The following is a 17,570-nucleotide window of genomic DNA, read 5'->3' as shown; positions in this document are numbered from 1 at the left end:
ACGGTTGCGGTGGTGGGGAGGGAGGCGGTGGCGGTGATGGTGGATACATCGAGCATTTACTCGGTTTTCATGGATGAGGTGCGGGATCTCCTCCGGGACCACACAAGCGCAGCACGAAACTGGCTCGCCAGCAGTCTCGATTACTGAGCGGGTGATGCTGACTCCTGCAAACCCAGTGTAGCTGAGCAGCTCGCCAATATCATGTGTGCCGAGCTCGCCGACCATCGGGAGGGCAAGAGAGCATGTGGCAGCCGGAGCGCGAAACATGGTGTGCGGGGTGACGTCTGAAAACGTGAAGCTAGTGATATTGGGCGACGCAAAAGGTGGCGGTGGCGGTGGTGGGGAGGGAGGCGGTGGCGGTGATGGTGGAGGCGGAGGTGGCGATGGAGGAGGAGGCGGTGGCGATGGTGGAGGAGGTGGCGGTGGCGCCGGGGTTGTGTTTCCGCTTCCCCGGAGTACTGCTGGCGTGTCGAACGTGTCGAAGCCACCGAGCCCATACATTACGAGCAACGATATGTTGAAGGCAACCGCCAGCAGTGCATACCGCATGCCGCGCATGCTGTATCTGCTCATTGTGACTGGGCAGTGTGAGTGGTGAGTGTATCGGCGGCGCGAGGTGACCTCTCGGCGTTTTTGACACACCCGTGGCACACACGCGCATATTGGAGCGAAAAGGTGCCGAAAGGGGGGGGGGGGGGGATGGTGTATTTGTAAGTATGTGGGATGGGGGGGAGCTGTACAAACAGGTACGTACTGGTGTGTGTAAGAACGTGTATGTGTGTGTATGTGTGTGTACGGGTTTTTCTATTCGCTGGATGGTGGAGAGAGCGGCGGGCAGCTGGGTGTTGTTAAAAATTCTAGACAGACACAACTTGTCGCGTCGCCGAATATACCACCGCGCAGCGAGGGTGACACAGCCCCCCCCCCCCCTCCCCCTCTCCCGACCACTCTTCAGTCTCCTAACCAGCCTGTCCAGCCATGTTCGCCTGGAGACTCGTCTCGTGATTGGACTCATTACAGCGCCGGCTGTGGTCTCTGTCGTCGTCGCCCCGCTCCCGGTCATCGGCATGGATCTGCCCGGGGTCAAGGTGCTTGTCTCGCAGGTTCTGTGACTGGCCATTGTGGCCGGCACGCCTCGCCCAGAACCTTGTCCTTGTCGTCATTTACTGGCACTACACCGTGCCGCCGGTCGCGTGGTCTGAGCGTATCGCCGTCTCGGTCTTTGGCGCCGCGCTCGTCCTTGGTATGATCGTCCTCCCGGCCGACCTCCGCTAAATCGTTCAGCTCTCCACCATCCCCTTGGCCTGCGCCGTCCGCATCCCTGCGATCATCGCCAACTTTGCCAACGGCCATACTGGCCCGCTCTCGCCCATCACCTTTGTCCTCAACTTTGGCGGCTTGCTCGCCCGCGTCTTTACCACTCTCACCCAGGTCAACGACGTCTGACTCATTCTCGGCTTGGTCTTGGCGGTAGCGTGGGTGGCGAGAACAGCCTTGGTGCAGGACCAAAAGGCGATGATCGACACCGTTAAGGACGGCGCCAAGACCAAGTAGTTGTGAAACGAGAAGCCGTCCCGCGCCCAACCCCTTGCCCCGGTCACGCCCCAGCCGCCGATCATATCGATGCGCGGAGCTCTCCTCGCCGACAGCGAGTATGTGTCGATGCCTGCGGCGCGGCGAGTACCTTTCCCGTCGAGGCGGAGAGCAGCAACTGGCACTTGCTGCCGACCATGATGATGGATTGCAGGGGCTTGCAGCAGGACTTGCGCACTGATCTTGACGAGGTCATGCGCGGAGAGACACCGCTTGATTTGCTCGGCAGCGTCCTGACAACGTAGTCCAGCAAGGCGAGTTTCGCCAGCATGACCTACGGCCGGTCGGTGGCACTCGACTCAATGGAGAGAGCAGCGGCCGAAGCCGAGCCTGAGCGCAGCGGCAAAGGCAGACTGTGCAATGATTCAGAGAGAGTGTTGAAGACAAAGAGCAGAGAAGAGACTGCAGAGACTGGGATGGTGTCTGGCAATGGCGACACTCTTCCCATTGGCTTTGTGGCGTCCGCAGCTCCGGACACGTTGTTGCCGGCTGGGGACAGCGCCGAAGGACAGCCTGCGGCAGACCCGGTCCTTGCAGCCGAGCTCATTGCCCGGCTCCTGACAGAGGCGCGTACGTAGTAGGGTTGTGTGGATGTATGGGAGGGGAGGGAGGGCAAGAGACTCATAGGTGTGTTGCGGCGGGCGTGTCTGGCTAAACGGACGGACGGGCTTGCGGACGGCTGCGTGTTGGCGGGGGCTGACGGACAGCCGAATCGACGGCGACGGCGGTTTATGCGGCGCTGAGAGATCGGGCGATGGGTGTGGCGCAACTGGCCCCGCTGTTTGCGGCGGCAGGTAGGGAGGATGGACGGCGGGTGAGTCAGCCTCCGCTGGTGCTGCGCGCTGTGCAGAACTCGGACAGGCGGCTTACGTATGTAGACATGGGCGAGCTTCTGGCGTGGGAAGTGTCGTATGCGGTGGCGGTGGCCGATGCGCTTGCGTTCAACACGGCGGTGGCGATTGTTGTGCTCGCCGGCGTGCCGTACGGTCTTTATGCGCGCACGCTCGCGGCGCTCCATGTCAACACCTCTGTGCGGCATCTAGTGCTGGATGTGACAGCCTCGGCGGCGCGGGCTGACGCTGATCTTCTCGCCATGCTGGCAAGCAACGTCGGAATCGAGTCGATGTCGGTGCGGCAGCGCGGGCGGCGGTGGACGCTGTCGCGAGCGGCGCTGCTGGGCGAGTCACCACCGACGACGCCGCAGCGCAAAGATAGCGACAGTAGGCCCGATGGTGACAGTAGCGAGTCAGGCGGTGACATATCGCGTCCAGACGAGCTGGTTGTCCGGGTCCTGCGGGCACGGGGCCTGAGCGCGATGGCCCGCGGCAGCGACGGAGTGTATGTGGTGCTCGGCCTCGGGTCGGTCGCAGCACGGACTGAGACGTCCCCGGCGGATCCGAGCCCTGTGTGGCAGGCGGTGTCGCGGGTCGCGCTGACACCCGAGATCAACCTTGACACCGAGTTTCTGCATGTCATAGTCTTTGCGAGCCGGCAAGGCGATGACGACCTGGAGTTGGGCTGGGCGGCGATTCCGATGGCATCCGTCTGGCCGCAAGTGCTGGTCAAGGAGTGGGAGGGCTGGGTTGATCTTGTCGACGGCAGCGGCGGTGCGGTGCGGATTGGGCTCTCGGGCGTGATGGGCACCCAGGCGCCGGAGGAGGCGCTCGACGGGGCGACCTCGCTGCGGGCCATGCATGCAGCGCTGTGGAAGGCGTACATGTTTCCCAAGCTCAAGGAGCGACGGGTGACGGGGTGCTCGGCTCGGTCGCGGCCGTCGCGAGTCCGGCGGGCGGTGGCATCGACGCCTGGCGATGTCTTATGCCTCGCCGACGATCCGGAGCTTCAGCCGCAGTTCTACAAGCGCGAGCGTGCCGAGGCAGTGAAGCCTGTGCCCGGACCGGCGTCTGCGCTTACGTCGCTGCAGACGGCGTATGGGTCGGACGCAGTGGCTGCGAGCATGGGCGTGACCGAAGACATGGTGTACTTTCGGGCGATGCTTGATGCAGCGTTTGGAAAGCCTAGCAGCGAGGTGGCGGCACCAAGTGTGCGCACGGCCCGGCGGCTACCCAAGGTGCCTCCGGTGGCAGCGGCAGTTGCGGTCATTGAGCCTGCAGGGGTAGGGAACGAGCTTGGCGCCCCCAGTCAGGAGCCGGTTGTGCCGCGGCCGCCTGCTGCGCGGCCGCCAGGAGGCCGCAGCCGGAGGACTGGGCGGCTTCGAATCAAGCCCGGCTACCGCTGGCGGCACGGAGAGCAGCTGGACCCATTGCGATTGGAGGGGAGCGAGGCGCCGTCTGTGGGGCGGCGCACAACGCAGGTGACGTCCAGGGCGCCGGGCATCGACACCTCGCGGGTGACTGAGGCATCGCTCTCGCAGATCCCGGATGCAGTTCGTTTGCAGCGGCAGCTGAAGCGGCGGCGGCGGGTTCGGCGAGTCCGCAAGAAGAAGACGACCAAGAAGAAGAACAAGAAGTCCAAGACCAAGAGCTCCTCCTCGTCAAAGGCCAAGCCGATCATCCGCCGCGAATCGCTGCTCTCACCGCCAAGCGAGGGCCACGGCGCCGGTTCTGGGAGCTCTGCGGGGCTGCACTCGTTTGTGGCGAGCCGCTATCACGACGACGAGCGCTCAGGGGCGAGCAGTTGTCGTGGCGGCAGCACAGCGGGGGCGAGCGGGAGCGGGTCTGCCCTCGATGGACGGGCCGATAATGCTGAGCCTGCCGATCTGCACCCACTCGCGGGGCGGTTTTCAGGCTTCCGGCGCTCTGTGGAAGAGCGTCGGAGAGAGCTCGCCGAGTCGCGGCGGCAGTACCAGGAGAAGTGGGCGCGGCAAGCACCGCAACTTGGACAAAGCTCGTCGAATCTCGCGCTGGTGGCCAAAGCGGACGTGGATGCGGATGCGGATGCGAGAGCAGTTGGGAGCGGGGTGCTGTCTAGGCCGGCGTCGTGGATGGAGGTTGCTCAGCGGAATGCCGGCCGTGGCCTGGGCTCGGACCTCTCGGTGGTCAGCGAGAGTGGAAGTGAGTCTGGTGAGAGGAGTGGAACCGTATGGCGGTCAGATATTGACTCGCATGCTGCCGAGGATGAGCCGCAGGCTGATGTGTGGCGGGCGAACGAAGCCGAGGCCGAGCCGCAGGCTGATGTGTGGCGGGCGGACAAGGTCGAGGCCGAGCCGCAGGCTGATGTGTGGCGGGCGGACGAAGCCGAGGCTGAGCCGCAGGCTGATGTGTGGCGGGCGGACGAAGCTGAGACCGAGTCGCAGGCTGATGTGTGGCGGGCGGGCGAAGCCGAGACCGAACCGCAGGCTGATGTGTGGCGAGCGGACGAAGCCGAGGCCGAGCCGCAGGCTGATGTGTGGCGGACGGACAAGGTCGAGGCCGAGCCGCAGGCTGATGTGTGGCGAGCGGACGAAGCTGAGACCGAGCCACAGGCTGATGTGTGGCAGGCAGACAAAGCCGAGGCCGAGCCACATGCTGATGTGTGGCAGGCAGACAAAGCCGAGGCCGAGCCACAGGCTGATGTGTGGCGAGCGGACGAAGCTGAGACCGAGCCGCAGGCTGATGTGTGGCAGGCAGACAAAGCCGAGGCCGAGCCACATGCTGATGTGTGGCGAGCGGACGAAGCCGAGGTCGAAGCCAAGGTCGAGGCCGAGCCGCAGGCTGATGTGTGGCGAGCGGACGAAGCCGAGACCGAGCCGCAGGCTGATGTGTGGCGAGCGGACGAAGCTGAGACCGAGCCGCAGGCTGATGTGTGGCAGGCAGACAAGGTCGAGGCCGAGCCGCAGGCTGATGTGCGGCGAGCGGACGAAGCCGAGGTCGAAGCCAAGGTCGAGGCCGAGCCGCAGGCTGATGTGCGGCGAGCGGACGAAGCCGAGGTCGAAGCCAAGGTCGAGGCCGAGCCGCAGGCTGATGTGCGGCGAGCGGACGAAGCCGAGGTCGAAGCCAAGGTCGAGACCGAGCCGCAGGCTGATGTGTGGCAGGCGGACGAAGCCGAGACCGAGCCGCAGGCTGATGTGTGGCAGGCGAACAAAGCCGAGGTCAAGTCCCCGGCCAAAGTTCAGGCCGAGTCCAAACAAGAGGCCGAGGCACGGCAAGCGGACGCCGAATCCCAAGCCATGTCTGACCAGATCGTTTCCAGCGGCACAAGCAGCAGCGACCCGATGCTGGCCGGCTCAGCCACGCTCGGCTACCAGATGTCGTTTGTGTCGAGTGCGTGTTCAGCATCAGCAGCACATATCGAGGACGAGGTTTCGTCGTCGTCGTCGTCGTCTTCAAGTGCGATGTCGGCGCTCAACATCGCGTTCAAGGGCGCGTCGGCAATCCCACTGCGGTTCTGTAGCCGACGCGCAGTGACAGTTGTCCGGCTTGGCGAGCTAGTGACTGCCACGGCCGAGGCTGTCATCGATGCATCGGGCACGTGCGCTTGGGAAGAATCGCTCAACATTCCACTGGCATTGGCGTGTCCGGGGCCGGCGGACATGCTGGTCCGACTTGTCTGCGCCGACGCCAACGACGAAGTCGAGGAGCTCGGCTTTGGCGTCCTCGGCCTCTCGCAGCTGGTCTTGGAGCCGCCGCCGTCGAACGAAATCACTTTTGCTTTTGAGTCGGGTGTGCACCTCGGCCTGCACATCGACGTTACGCTTTAAAACGATCTTCTACTGGTAGGCCGGCGGTGCGCCGTTGCTGGGCATGTACGCGGCAGCGGAGCCCATGGCGGCGGCGGCGGCGGCCCGGATACCGCCTCCTCCCTGCGGATTGCCAGCGGCAAAGGCGTTGATGGTGTCGGAACGGGCGTTGGCGGCGTTGAGGCACGTTTGCAGGTACTGAATGTAGGCTGCATTGAAGGCAGTGTAGCCGGCGACGAGCTGATCGTGGGTGAAGGCGGCAGTCTCGGCGGCGACCGGCTCGTACTCGGCCTGCGCGGCATCGCGGAGCTGAGTCGCCTCCGCCAGCTTTTGCTCGAGTGCAGCGCGCTTTGCAGCCGGCGCTGACGCGAGCTTGGTCTGCAGCTTGTCGACATTGGCCTGGTTCTTGTCGAGCGTCTTGCGCAGGTTGTCGCGGACGCGCTCCTTGGCCAGGAGCCGCTTCCACATCTCCACAAAGTCGCCCTGAGCCACCGCCAGTGCACCCTCTGCCTCTACTTGGTTGCGGAAGAGCGGCTGCAGGGCCGATGCAAAGGAAATGATCTGGGCATCGCCCGTGGTCTCGGCCCAGGCCGAGACATACGTCGACGAGTCCTCGTGCTCCATGGCCACATGCTCGAGCGCCTTCTGGATGTCCATCTCCTCATCGATGACAGAGTGCAGCGCCTCGTGCACAGACCGCGTCGCCTTACGCGTCGCCTTGCGCATTGTCTTCTTTGCTGACCTCAGGGCGTCCATGATTGCTCCTTGTTCCCGTCTCTGTCGTTCGAGTGATGTGTTGCCCAGTCTCGTCCCTCCACCTGCCGGCCGCCGTCCAAACTCGCATGTGCGCACGCAACGGTCGCTCTCCGCCCGCTGCCGCCGATTCGCCGACGCAACTTTCGCCGCCAGCTCTTCCGACGACTCCGATCTCGCACTCGGGTGCACAGAAGACACACGGCCGATGCCTGGCCTATGACCTGGCCTGGCCCTTGATTTCGCGTTGCAAATGATGTGCGTCTGCTCGCGTGCCGCAGCAGCACAAGACCTCTACACACAGGCCGATCCTCCCCCCTCCCCCCCCCCCCCCCCCCCCCCCCGTCCTCGCTTTCGTATCGGCCGATGCGTGGTCCATGACCTGGCCCTAGACGCTGCATCATCAGCGATGCAGCCGTAGTGCGTCCTGTGGGAGTGCTACAAGCCGCAGGCCGAGTCACTCCGATGTGTAGCTAGAGAAAAGATCACCACAGATAGCGCATCCACTGCACATACCGCCCCACCCCATGCTACCCATACACTACCAAAGGCAAATACCCTCCCCCTAACCCCCCCATCCCCCCACCCCTTACCCTGTCCCAAACCTATCCAGTTATCGCAGCTGCCCCAGCTCACCGGGCCGCCGCCACGTGGCGCACGACCGCGACAGCGGCACCCACCGCTCTCTCTCCCTCCCCGTACCCCCACTCGCCTGGCACGCATGGCATCATCTCACCTCGTCAACGCGCAGCCCATTCCGGCAGACTCCATCTACGGTATTGCAGCTCGGGCCAAGGCCGACCCTGCACCAGTGGCCAACCTGGTCATCGGTGCCTACCGCGACGAGAACGGCAAGCCGTGGATCCTGCCGTCAGTGGCAGCGGCCAAGGCAGCAGCTGCTGCCGACGACACGGTCATCCACGAGTATCTTCCCATTCGCGGTGACACTGCTTTTACTGCTGCTGCTGCTCGCTTCATCTTTGGCGCAGACTCGCCCGTCGTCGACAGTCTTGTCTCCGTCCAGACGCTCTCGGGCACCGGCGCCCTGCGCGTCCTCGCCGAGCTGTTCAAGATCCTCGCCCCCGCCGCCCCGATCTACCTCCCCGACCCGACGTGGGGCAACCATGTCAAGGTGCTGTCGCGGACGAACCCGGACGCAGACATCCGCACCTATCGCTACTTTGATGCCGCCACCCGCGGCCTCGACGCCGACGGCATGCTCGCAGACCTCCGCGCCGCCCGGAAGGCGCCATCGTTCTCCTCCACATGTGCGCCCACAACCCGTCGGGTGTCGACCCATCTATGACCCAGTGGGAGGCCATTCGCGACGTCTGCCTCGAGCGCGGCCTCTTCCCCTGGTTCGACGCCGCCTACCAGGGCTTTGCCTCGGGCGATCCCGACGCAGACGCCGCCTCGCTCCGCCTCTTTGCCGCCGCCGGCATCGACCTCGTCGTCGCTCAGAGCTTTGCAAAGTCTGCCGGCCTCTATGGCGAGCGCGTCGGTGCTGCTCACGTCCTCACCCACGCTGCAGACGCCCGCCCGGCGCTCATGACTCAGCTCGAGGGCATCATCCGCCCCATGTACTCGTCGCCGCCGCGCTACTTTGCCAGCGTTGTCACCCGCCTCCTCACCACTCCCGAGATCACCACCCAGTGGCTTGCCGACCTCAAGACCATGTCTGCCCGCGTCGTCGCCATGCGCCACGCCCTCCACGACGCCCTCGTCGCCGCCGGCACGCCCGGCGATTGGTCGCATATCGTCAACCAGATTGGCATGTTCTCCTACACCGGCCTCACCCGCGACCAGGCCGAGTCACTCATGGCTGATCACCACGTCTACCTCCTCCACTCGGGCCGCATCTCCATGTCCGGCCTCAACGCGTCCAACGTCAACGCCGTCGCTGCCGCCATCCACGCCGTCGTCACCGCCACGCCCTCCTCCAACCTCTGATGACTTAAACCACTCCATAAACCCTCCATCGCCCTTCGTCTCCCCGCCTCGTGTAAAGAGATTGGAGTAGCTCCCCCCGTTTCGGCTCGCTCCCTCCCCGTCCGTCACCCCCTCCGCCCAAATGGGGGGAAGCGAGTTCCGGCGGTTGATCACTCCTCCACACCACCTCTCGCCCCACCATCACTGCGCTCATTGCCGATTCCCACCCATCATCCCGCTGGTCATCCTCAACATGCTCCTTTCTACCGCGCAGACATCTCCGATCCGTTCTCCATGCCCGCAGTCACCCAAGTGCGCAGACTTGGACGCCGGCTTCCATCCTCCCGGCTCATCGAGCTCGGGCTCCAGCTCCGCCTCGAGCTCGGGCCCAGTCTGCCAGCCATTGGCTACGATTGGCTCGGTCGGGCTCCCACTTCCACACGGACGCGACCCACACCTGACTGCATCGACCCAGCACCACTTGCCGGGTATGGGTGCACGGAGTGGGCGGGCGCAGGGACCCCCGCCCTCATCCCCGCCCGCTGCTAACTCCTCGCGCAAGGCCCGGCGTCAGGTGCGCTCCGACCAGCCAGCTCGACATGGCCGCCATTCGCCAGCTGGCAGGCCGCCCAAGCCGCCGCTGCTGGCCCGTCGAGCAGAATCGGCGCGGAAGCGTAATATGGAGATCCTGGCCTCGCTGGATACCATGCCGCTCTCTTTGGCGGTGTACAACACCGGATCGGCGCAGGTGTTCGAGCCGCTCCGCGTTGAGCTCTTGGGCGGCTCGGCTTCCCCGCTCGCAACTGTCCGGCCGCTTGTTGCAGCTGCGCTTGGCAGCCTGCTACCGGGTGAGCCAGAGTTTGTTTTTGTGGCTCCGGATGGCGCTGCTGTGGCTGCAGATGACGAGGCGCGCATCGCCCTCGGCGAGATCCTGCCGCGGCTGCCGGCTATCAACGGGCGCGCTCCGGGCACAAAGTCGTCGCCAGAGCCTCTCGGTGTCTTTGCCTACATCCCAGTCTCACGCCGTAACCACAAGCGCGATCTGGTTGTCCGCCGGACGCTTGCTTCACGCAAGGCTACCAACCAGGCCCGAGTCGCTGCCGTTGTCAACCACGCTCGGCGAAAGGCCGCCGATCGTCGCCGTCGCTGGCACCGCGCCCCGCGACTGGACGTTTATGCCAGCGTCATCCGTATCAACATCATCAACCTTGACGCACTGCTGCTCGCAGCTGCTGACTCTTTCCTTTCGCTCCCCTCGTTCTTGGGCCCTGATGGAACGCTTGAGCTTGTCCGCGCCGCTTCGGCCTCGCCGTCCATCGACGCGCCACTTGTGGGCGACGCGCTTAGCGGCCAGACGCTTCTCCACGCCCAGCTCGCGTCCTTTTCGTACTCGGAAGTGGCTCGCCTTGTGGCTGCCTTTCCAGATCTTGTCCGCGTTGTCGACGCTTCCGGCAACACGCTTGCGCACATTGCGGCAGCCTGTGGGCGCGACGACGTGCTCCCGCTGGTTGTCCGCAACTTTCCGGACGTGCTCGTGATGGCTAACTGCGCCGGGGCCACCCCGCTTCACCTCGCGACTTGGCCGACAAAGACGGCAGCGGCCGCCGATGCCAGCTTCTTGGCCTGCCTCTCGGCGACGTCACGCGCAACCTTTTCGCTGTCCGAGCTTGCGGTCCGCGACGTGTCTGGTGTATCTGTTCTGGCCATGCTGCGAAAGCACGGCCACGTATCACTGCTCGACTACGTAGTCTCTGGTGCTACGGACAAGGTGATGGCTATTCTCTCGGGCGATGACCCGTTTTACCCGTCAGATGCGCCGCTTGTCTCCAACCTGGCGCACAAGCCTAGCCGGGCTGCCTTTGGCTCGACGGGATGGACCGTCCTTCACCATGCGCTCTGCTCCACGCCACGCTCCGAGCTCATGACCATGCTTGATGTGCTCTGCACCTTTGGCGCCGATGCTTCCGCCACCGACCGAGGCGGCGAGTCGGCGTTGCATCTTGCTGCACGCCTCGGGCTTGCCGACGCGCTCGAGTTCCTAGCCGGAACCTGTCAGCCGGCAGCGTTGCTAGCGTGCGACGCAAAGTGCCGCTCGCCGCTACTTGTGGCGGCGCTTGCCGGCCACCATGACCTGCTTGACACAATGCTATGCATGGTGCTTTCCGAGTACACGCCGCAGGTCAGCCGCGATGCAGGCCGGCCGGCGGCACACGTCGTCTCACCCAACGACGCCTTTCGCGCTCTCAACCGGCCCGATGTCCACGGCGCAACCGTGGCGGCGATCACCGGCGAGAATGAGTGGCTGGGTATCTTTGGCAAGCTGCTCCGGATGGGGCTGGTCGATGTCAAGGCGCCGTCGCCTGCACTTGTCACGCGGCTTGTGATTAAGCATGTGTGGCCAAGTCTGGAGCTTATGATGAGCTTGCCTACCTTTGACGCTGTCGCAGCGATGCATGTCCAGTCGCTGTTTGGCAAGGTCACATTCCTGGGCATGCTTGCAGCGGCCAATGCACCGCTGCAGCTGGCGGAGGAGCTGCTGAGCATTGTGGCAGCGTGCGGCGAGCATGTCATGGACTATACCACGCCTGGCGGTGTGCCCCTGGTCCTCGATCTGGCTGGGCGCGGCGAGGCAGGCTGGGTGTGCTCAGTGATGGCGACAACGCCGCCACGTGTGTTCTGGCGCGAGTACACGCCTCCGTTCGGTGCAACCTGGTTTGCGCCGGTGGCGGCTGTAGAGGGGCTCTTCCGGCTACTGGCCTTTGGCGATGTAACGCCTGCTCTGGCCGAAAGGGTCGAGACCCACTGGCAGCTGTACGGTGGGCACTGGAACCGGCGGCGGAAGGCGTCGCTGGCTGGGTCGAGGCCTACTCTCTTGGAGGCTGCCATCGGCTCGGCTTTTGGCGGCTTCTCGGTCCTCAGCGCGGCGGCAGCCAGTGGCTCGTCGGACCTTGTGCGGCTCCTGCTGCGCGATGTGGAACGGATTGAGCTGGAGCCATATCTGGACTCGGCGCTCAACATGGCAACGCTTCGAGGCCACGTCCAGGTTGTGAAACAGCTGCTAGCGGCGGGCGCCGAGCCAAGCTTTGTAACCCTCGCGCTTGCGGCCTGGTTCGACCGCTACGCTCTGGTCAAGTTCCTTGTTCACAAGATGAGCGTGAGTGTGATTGGCCCGATTTCCACGCATTTGTTCCGGGTCGACGTCCTCGGCGACGACGTCCCCCTAAGTGGCTCGTACGTGGTGAGCACCAACGCGGCGCATGTGGCGGCGACAGCGGGCTCGATGCGCTCGCTCCTGCTGGTGCTTGAGAGCGGCGAGCTGAGCGGTGACGTCCTGCGCGATCTGGTTGTGGCGCCCGAGCGCGAGGACGACGAGGCTGGACCAGATCTGCTCGCGTTCCTGCGCTCCAACTCATGGACAGTGACTCAGCGGGTGTGTGATTGTCTGGCGCGATCACAGTTTAAGGGGAAGAACGCGCTTGCGGGGCTCGAAGTCCTCCGTCGCCTGGTCTCGCTCTCTGTTCCACCGGTGTGCGAGAGCGGTGCGATTACAGCGTCGTCGATCCCGCCACCGATGTACTTCTTCCTGCGGTACGGTACCGCCCACGATGTCGAGGCAGTGCTGGCCGGGTTCACTTCCTCGCAGTGGGGTGCACGCCATGTGTTCTGGCAGCGTGGGAGCAAGGTGGTGGTCGACTGGCACTGGTTGGCGGTGACGAGCGGGAACGAGCTGGCGGCGGCGGCGCTCTTTGCCAACGGCATCATGCCTGATGCACGCGCTGGCATCGAGATTATACATCGGCGAGCCGTCGCAAGTGGCCCATTTATGGCCTTGGCCGAGCCGCGGGGTGAGGTCATGGTGGAGGGTGGTGGCGGGAGCAAGGATTACAAGATTGCGTCAACGCTCTCTCGGCTCTCGTTGTCAGTGGCTGTGCTGGCAGCGCCAGCTCGGATGCTGCGTGCGTACCGCATGTACATGTCAGGATGTGACATGGCGGCGGGCTCGGGCTGGGGGGTCATGCACGAGGCGGCGCGACGCAACGATGCCAAAGTGCTCGAGCTGCTGCTGAGCGGAGGGTGCGCGACGTCGCCTGTGGTTCGGGTCCAGTCTGGACCGGGCGGCGCCGTGGCAGGCGTGACGCCTCTGTACGTGGCAGCGCGCAATGGGCACCTGGAGAGTGTGCAGCTGCTGCTTGCAGCAGGTGCCGACCGTTCGCGGGTCCATGGTGATCCGGTGGATGCCTTGCTCTGTCCACTCAACGGAGCGCTGCTGGGTTCGTCGACCACCGCGGCTGGTGTGTTGCTCCGAGCCATGCTCGGACTGCGTGGTACGGGCGTGCTCTCGGGCGAGACCCTTGGAGCGTTTGCACGCTCTTTGGAGGATTCACAGCCAGTCTGTGGTCAACGCTTTGGCAGTAGGACGTACTGGTCGGCGAAGCGCAGACCGTGGTCGTCACGGCATGCTGTCACCGAGCCGAAGCTCTCTGGTGCGTGGACAGCGACGCACTCGCCACTCCACCACGCACTGGGCGAGCTGCATCTCGGCATTGCACGCACACTGCTTGACCGCGGAGTGCCTGTCAACAGCCACTATGTGACTGAGAGTGGGCAACAGATCACCAGCCTGCTCCGGCTCCTCGACGCACTTGACGCGCGGCGAGTCCGTGACGCCGGAGTGGTCGCCGAGGCAGACGCTCTGGCCGAGGCTCTCCTTCGCGATGGCGCCGAGTACATGGAGCCCGGTCCGTGTGGCCGGTACCCGCTGATTCTTGCTGCCGAGCGAGGGCTCGCCGGCGCTGTGGTGATGATGGTCGAGGGTCTTTCGGCAGCCAGATGGGCAGCTGCGCTGGATGAGGACGCCCTGTGCGCGCTGGCGCGCGCAGGCGCAGTCTCTGGCTGCGAGCGGATCGCACGGGCAGTGGCGAGTGTGCTCCAGCATGTGCCGCATGAGGCGCTTGTTCATGCGCTGAGCGCACCGTCGAGCTGTAGGGCCGTCGGCGCGCTGCATGCCAGCTGGCTGCATGGCTCGTGGTGGACGTCGGGAAGAGTTGTGGCCCAAGCAGTCGGCGGCATCAACCCACGGTCGGATGAGTGGCTACTCTTTAAGCCGATGGCGCTTGCACTGTGTGCCCGTCCGGCGCCCGATGTCTTGCTTGATTTTGCCAAGTCCGGCGGAGCGGACAGTCTCTATGCCGCTCTCATTGAGCTCTTTGGCGTCGTCCGCCAGCTCCAAGGCCGCAATCTGCGTGCTGCGCTTGCTGCCGCGCGACAGGCTGCGCTTGCTCGGTTGCACGGCGAAGCGATCGAGTAACAGCCCTGGCGCTGCGAGCTGAGGCAAAGATGTGGAATGTGTGTGATGCTGAGGCCGTCCGGCCAAGAGAGACGGCGGGTAGAGTTCGAGTGAGCAGGCTGATGGCTAACGCTGATGCTGACGGGGTGCGAGCGACAGAGAGCGAGCGACGAGGTGTGAGGGGCGGGCGGCAGGCAGCAGGCAGCAGTAGACACGCAACTCTCCCCTGTTGGCGGCATGGCACCCAACAAGCGGTTTGCATGTCGGTTCCCTCGGGTATGTTGTGCGTGTGTGTGTGTGTGTGTGTGTGTGTGTGTGTGTGTTGGTAGGGGAAGTGGCAGCTAGGCAAAGGCAACGGGACCGACGCTGCTCGCGAGTGCAACAGGCAAAAGCGACTGACGAGCTGTTTGTGGGGCGGGGCATGGGGGCTGGTGCGTGGTGCGTGGACGTGGGGGGTGGCTGGCGGGAAAACGAACAGGCGCGTATCAAGGCCATCATTCAGTCTGATCCTGAGGTGGGGCGTGTGGCACCCGAGGCATCGTTCATCATCTCCAAGGCCATCGAGTTCTTCCTCGACGATCTGGTCCAGTCGCTGGGGCGGAGGGCTCGTGCGAAGGGCCTAGCATTTATCAAGCCGTCACATGTCAAGGCCATGGTGGCAGATCGTCCGCTTCTCGACTTTCTCCAGAGTACAGTCGAAGGCGCGCCTGATGTAGACGACGAGGCGGATGCAGAGGAGATGGCCAAGGCGCAGGCCAAGGAGGCACGGGCAGCCAAGCGGGCGAGCAAGGCGGCGGCGCGGAAGAGACATGAGGCTTCCGGCGCAGAGGCAGGAGTCAAGGCGGAATCCACGTCCGGAAGCAAGCGCAAGGCTTCCGAGAGCGAGGAGGCGCGGCCGGTCAAGATGCAGAAGGCTCTCTCCGGCGAGGGGTCTGCAGCAGGGCCAGTTCCGGTCCCGGTCCCGGTTCCGGTGCCGACAGCTGGAGGCACTGCGCCGCTGCCGCTGCCACTCCCGATTCCGACAAGCGGAAGCGGAAGCGGGGTGGCGCTGGCGTCGCCGAGCGTGACGACGCCGCGGTTCGAGGACGTGATGAAGGCCAGTGTGGCGGGTGGAGACGACGACGACGAGAGCGACTTTGACGATGATGATGACGAGTAAATGGCAACGTCAGGGATGAGGTGAAGGCAGACTGGCGCAAGTTCAATGGATCAATCGGCACGCGAAGAGGAGGCCGAGAGCTCGTCGACAAGAGCCATGATGTCAAAGCGGCCCGAGGCGTCCGAGTCGATGGCGCGCATGAGCGAGAGGACCTCGTGGCCAACAAGGTCGGGCACGCCGGTGGCAAAGCAGGCGTCCTGGAACTCGTCAGCGGAGACGAGGCCGTCGGGAGAGGCCGAGGCGTGAATGGTGGCAGCGTTGACAAAGTCGTCGAGGCCCGAGGCAAGCTTGGCCTTGATGAGCTGGATGTTTGCGCGCGGGTAGAGGTGCGGACGCTGCTCCATGTAGGAGAGTGCGTACTCGTCGGCGTTTGTGAGGACAAACTTGTGGCCGTAGAGGTCGACAGTGGCACCGATGTACAGGTCCTGCGGCTCGTAGACGGTGTCTGTGCCTGGGTAGGTGCAGCGGGTGCGGTCAAGGAACTTGCCGCCGAGGATGCCCGAGTTGCGGACGGGAGGCTCAAAGACAGACATGGTGTCGTCTGCCAGAAAGTAGGAGACGATGAACTTGCGGTTAAGGTCGACAGTGGCGGTGGTGATCATGGAGGCCTCAAAGCGGAGGACCTTACCCTCGTTCTTGGCAAGCTTGACGTAGTCGCGGCGGGGCGGGGCCGGGGCCAGGCGGTTGACGGAGCCGAGCGAGTCTGCTTGCGTGCCGAACCCGGTGTGTGGCGGGACTTCGACGACGGGCGGCGGCGGGGCCGACTGGGTGAGAGTGATGGGCTCCATGGCGCGGCCAAAGACGTCTGCGTAAAACTTGCGCGTAAAGCCGTCGCAGTCGTAGACGAGGAAAGGGCGGCCAAAGACGTTGAGAGTCATGCCGATGAAAAAGTCGCGCGCGTTGTAGAAGGCTGGCGGCGGGTCGCCGGGCGCCGGCAGCTTGTCGTGGTGGATGGGAAGCTTGTTGCGGTTGAGGAGGAGTGGGAATGGATCGCGGCCGTCGTTGTTGGTGCGGACTTCGCGAACCTCGACGGTGTCGTCGGCGAGGAAGAAGTGGACATTGAACGGGCGGAGCTGCTTGGAGTACTTGTCGCGGTCGTCCCAGACACAGAAGAAACGAAGGACCTGGCGGTCGTGAGCGAGGAACTTGGCGAGCTTGTCGTTCTCAATGTCAGGTGTATGGGTGTGGACGAGGGCGGCGGCGGCGGCACGCTTGTCGTCGTACGGGTTGCGCGGCTGCGGGAGATCGTCGGCAACAGCGACGCCGCGCTCGGCGAGGAACTTGCGAGTGTAGTCATCGGCCGAGGTGATCTTGTACGTGCGGCCGTAGATGGGCACAAGGAGGCCGACGTTAAAGTCGTCGAGGGTGTAGAGCGAGCCGTCGGGCTTGGGCACCAGTTGGCGCTTGAGCAGGACACCCTGGACCAGGCCCGAGTTGGGCGTCTTGGCCTCATCGATCTGAACCGAGTCGTCCTCCACAAAAACTGAGAGAGTGACTCGCCGGACACGATACGTCTCGTCCGGCGACTCGGGCACGGCCTCCTGAAAGTAGGCACCGAAACGAAGGACGACCTTGTCGAGCTTGACGTAGGCCGGCACAAACGGCTGAACCTGGGCGGCCTTGCGAGTGGCGGCAAAGTCAGCCCCGTAGGTCAGCACTACGGCATCAAGAGGATATGAACAAAAGGGAGGGGGGGTGGGTAAGTTAGTGGCAGACTGGGTGGGGGGGGGGTGGAAGGTGGAAGGGATGGCTGTGGCAGTAGGTATGGCTGTGGTAGGTGTGGGCGGGTGGTACTAAATTTGGGCGGGAGGGTGCTGGGGAGGGGACCGTTTGGTGGCAGGCGGTGGCCAGCGGCATTGCGGGGCAGGTCACCCAGACACGGCATTGGCCACCAACGGCTGTGAGGCACGTACTGGGGTCAGAGCCTGCGTAAGACTCGAGAGCATCGTCATCCAGCCCCATAGCAGCAGGAGTGGTGCCGAGGGTGGCAGGGACAGCATATCCGTTGTTGTACTGAAGCGTCTGTGACCGTGCGTACGACTGGCGGCAAGGGTCGTTGAACGTGTTGCCCGGAAGGAACGGGAGGCTCATGGCGCCGAGTCGGGTGTCGTGGCTCGCGGGAGTAGTTTGGTGGTTGGCAGCTGTTGGCTGGTTAGCGGATTTGGTTGCAGCTGTCACTGCCTTGGGAAGGGGAGGGGAGGGGAGGGGACGGAGGGGGGGGGGGGGACTGC

General features: G+C 64.4%; 7 protein-coding genes across 8 annotated transcripts; 5 read left to right on the top strand and 2 right to left on the bottom strand.

Annotated features, from left to right (window-relative positions):
• Nucleotides 1–1,067: 1,067 nt before the first annotated feature.
• Nucleotides 1,068–1,446, top strand: AMSG_03480 (uncharacterized protein; the record flags this gene model as incomplete). Its single annotated transcript, XM_013904382.1, has 3 exons — nucleotides 1,068–1,103; nucleotides 1,144–1,251; nucleotides 1,285–1,446. 3 exons carry the CDS (start codon nucleotides 1,068–1,070, stop codon nucleotides 1,444–1,446), a joined length of 306 nt encoding a protein of 101 aa, XP_013759836.1.
• A 445-nt stretch (nucleotides 1,447–1,891) lies between these two features.
• AMSG_03479 lies at nucleotides 1,892–6,247 on the top strand (the record flags this gene model as incomplete). 2 transcript variants are annotated; one of them, XM_013904381.1, is made up of 3 exons in its annotated part: nucleotides 2,010–2,163; nucleotides 2,472–4,711; nucleotides 5,360–6,247. In XM_013904381.1, 3 exons carry the CDS (start codon nucleotides 2,010–2,012, stop codon nucleotides 6,230–6,232), a joined length of 3,267 nt encoding a protein of 1,088 aa, XP_013759835.1. In that variant the 3' UTR covers nucleotides 6,233–6,247. The 2 variants fall into 2 exon arrangements, with proteins under 2 accessions (XP_013759834.1, XP_013759835.1); XM_013904380.1 differs by having other exon boundaries at nucleotides 1,892–2,163; nucleotides 2,472–6,247.
• Nucleotides 6,242–6,997, bottom strand: AMSG_03478 (uncharacterized protein; the record flags this gene model as incomplete). The annotated part of the gene is made up of 1 exon (XM_013904379.1): nucleotides 6,242–6,997. Exon 1 carries the CDS (start codon nucleotides 6,965–6,967, stop codon nucleotides 6,242–6,244), a length of 726 nt encoding a protein of 241 aa, XP_013759833.1. The 5' UTR covers nucleotides 6,968–6,997.
• Nucleotides 6,998–7,685: 688 nt separating this feature from the next.
• Nucleotides 7,686–8,914, top strand: AMSG_03477 (aspartate aminotransferase; the record flags this gene model as incomplete). Its single annotated transcript, XM_013904378.1, has 2 exons — nucleotides 7,686–8,252; nucleotides 8,276–8,914. The coding sequence occupies 2 exons, from the start codon at nucleotides 7,686–7,688 to the stop codon at nucleotides 8,912–8,914; spliced, it is 1,206 nt and encodes a 401-aa protein (XP_013759832.1).
• Nucleotides 8,915–9,572: 658 nt separating this feature from the next.
• On the top strand, nucleotides 9,573–14,201 carry AMSG_03476 (uncharacterized protein; the record flags this gene model as incomplete). The annotated part of the gene is made up of 1 exon (XM_013904377.1): nucleotides 9,573–14,201. One exon carries the CDS (start codon nucleotides 9,573–9,575, stop codon nucleotides 14,199–14,201), a length of 4,629 nt encoding a protein of 1,542 aa, XP_013759831.1.
• A 216-nt stretch (nucleotides 14,202–14,417) lies between these two features.
• AMSG_03475 (uncharacterized protein) lies at nucleotides 14,418–15,339 on the top strand (the record flags this gene model as incomplete). The annotated part of the gene is made up of 2 exons (XM_013904376.1): nucleotides 14,418–14,456; nucleotides 14,659–15,339. 2 exons carry the CDS (start codon nucleotides 14,418–14,420, stop codon nucleotides 15,337–15,339), a joined length of 720 nt encoding a protein of 239 aa, XP_013759830.1.
• A 25-nt stretch (nucleotides 15,340–15,364) lies between these two features.
• Nucleotides 15,365–17,436, bottom strand: AMSG_03474 (uncharacterized protein). The gene is made up of 2 exons (XM_013904375.1): nucleotides 17,253–17,436; nucleotides 15,365–16,996 (listed from the first exon to the last, which is right to left on the bottom strand). Exons 1-2 carry the CDS (start codon nucleotides 17,428–17,430, stop codon nucleotides 15,390–15,392), a joined length of 1,785 nt encoding a protein of 594 aa, XP_013759829.1. The 5' UTR covers nucleotides 17,431–17,436; the 3' UTR covers nucleotides 15,365–15,389.
• Between the last annotated feature and the right edge of the window lie 134 nt (nucleotides 17,437–17,570).

The sequence above is a fragment of the Thecamonas trahens genome (assembly GCF_000142905.1).
Source record: "Thecamonas trahens ATCC 50062 unplaced genomic scaffold supercont1.13, whole genome shotgun sequence".
Lineage (NCBI taxonomy): Eukaryota > Apusomonadida > Apusomonadidae > Thecamonas > Thecamonas trahens.
Note: the sequence above shows the minus strand (reverse complement) of the source record. Positions and strands in the feature narration are given on the sequence as shown.

What these genes read in the sequence shown, in the direction of transcription:
- AMSG_03474 (XM_013904375.1), bottom strand. Translation starts at nt 17,430, where the DNA reads ATGAGCCTCCCGTTCCTTCCGGGCAACACGTTCAACGACCCTTGCCGC. An exon ending in TTACGCAGGCTCTGACCCCA is followed by an intron (nt 16,997 to 17,252) that starts GTACGTGCCTCA and finishes TTGATGCCGTAG; the next exon opens with TGCTGACCTACGGGGCTGAC.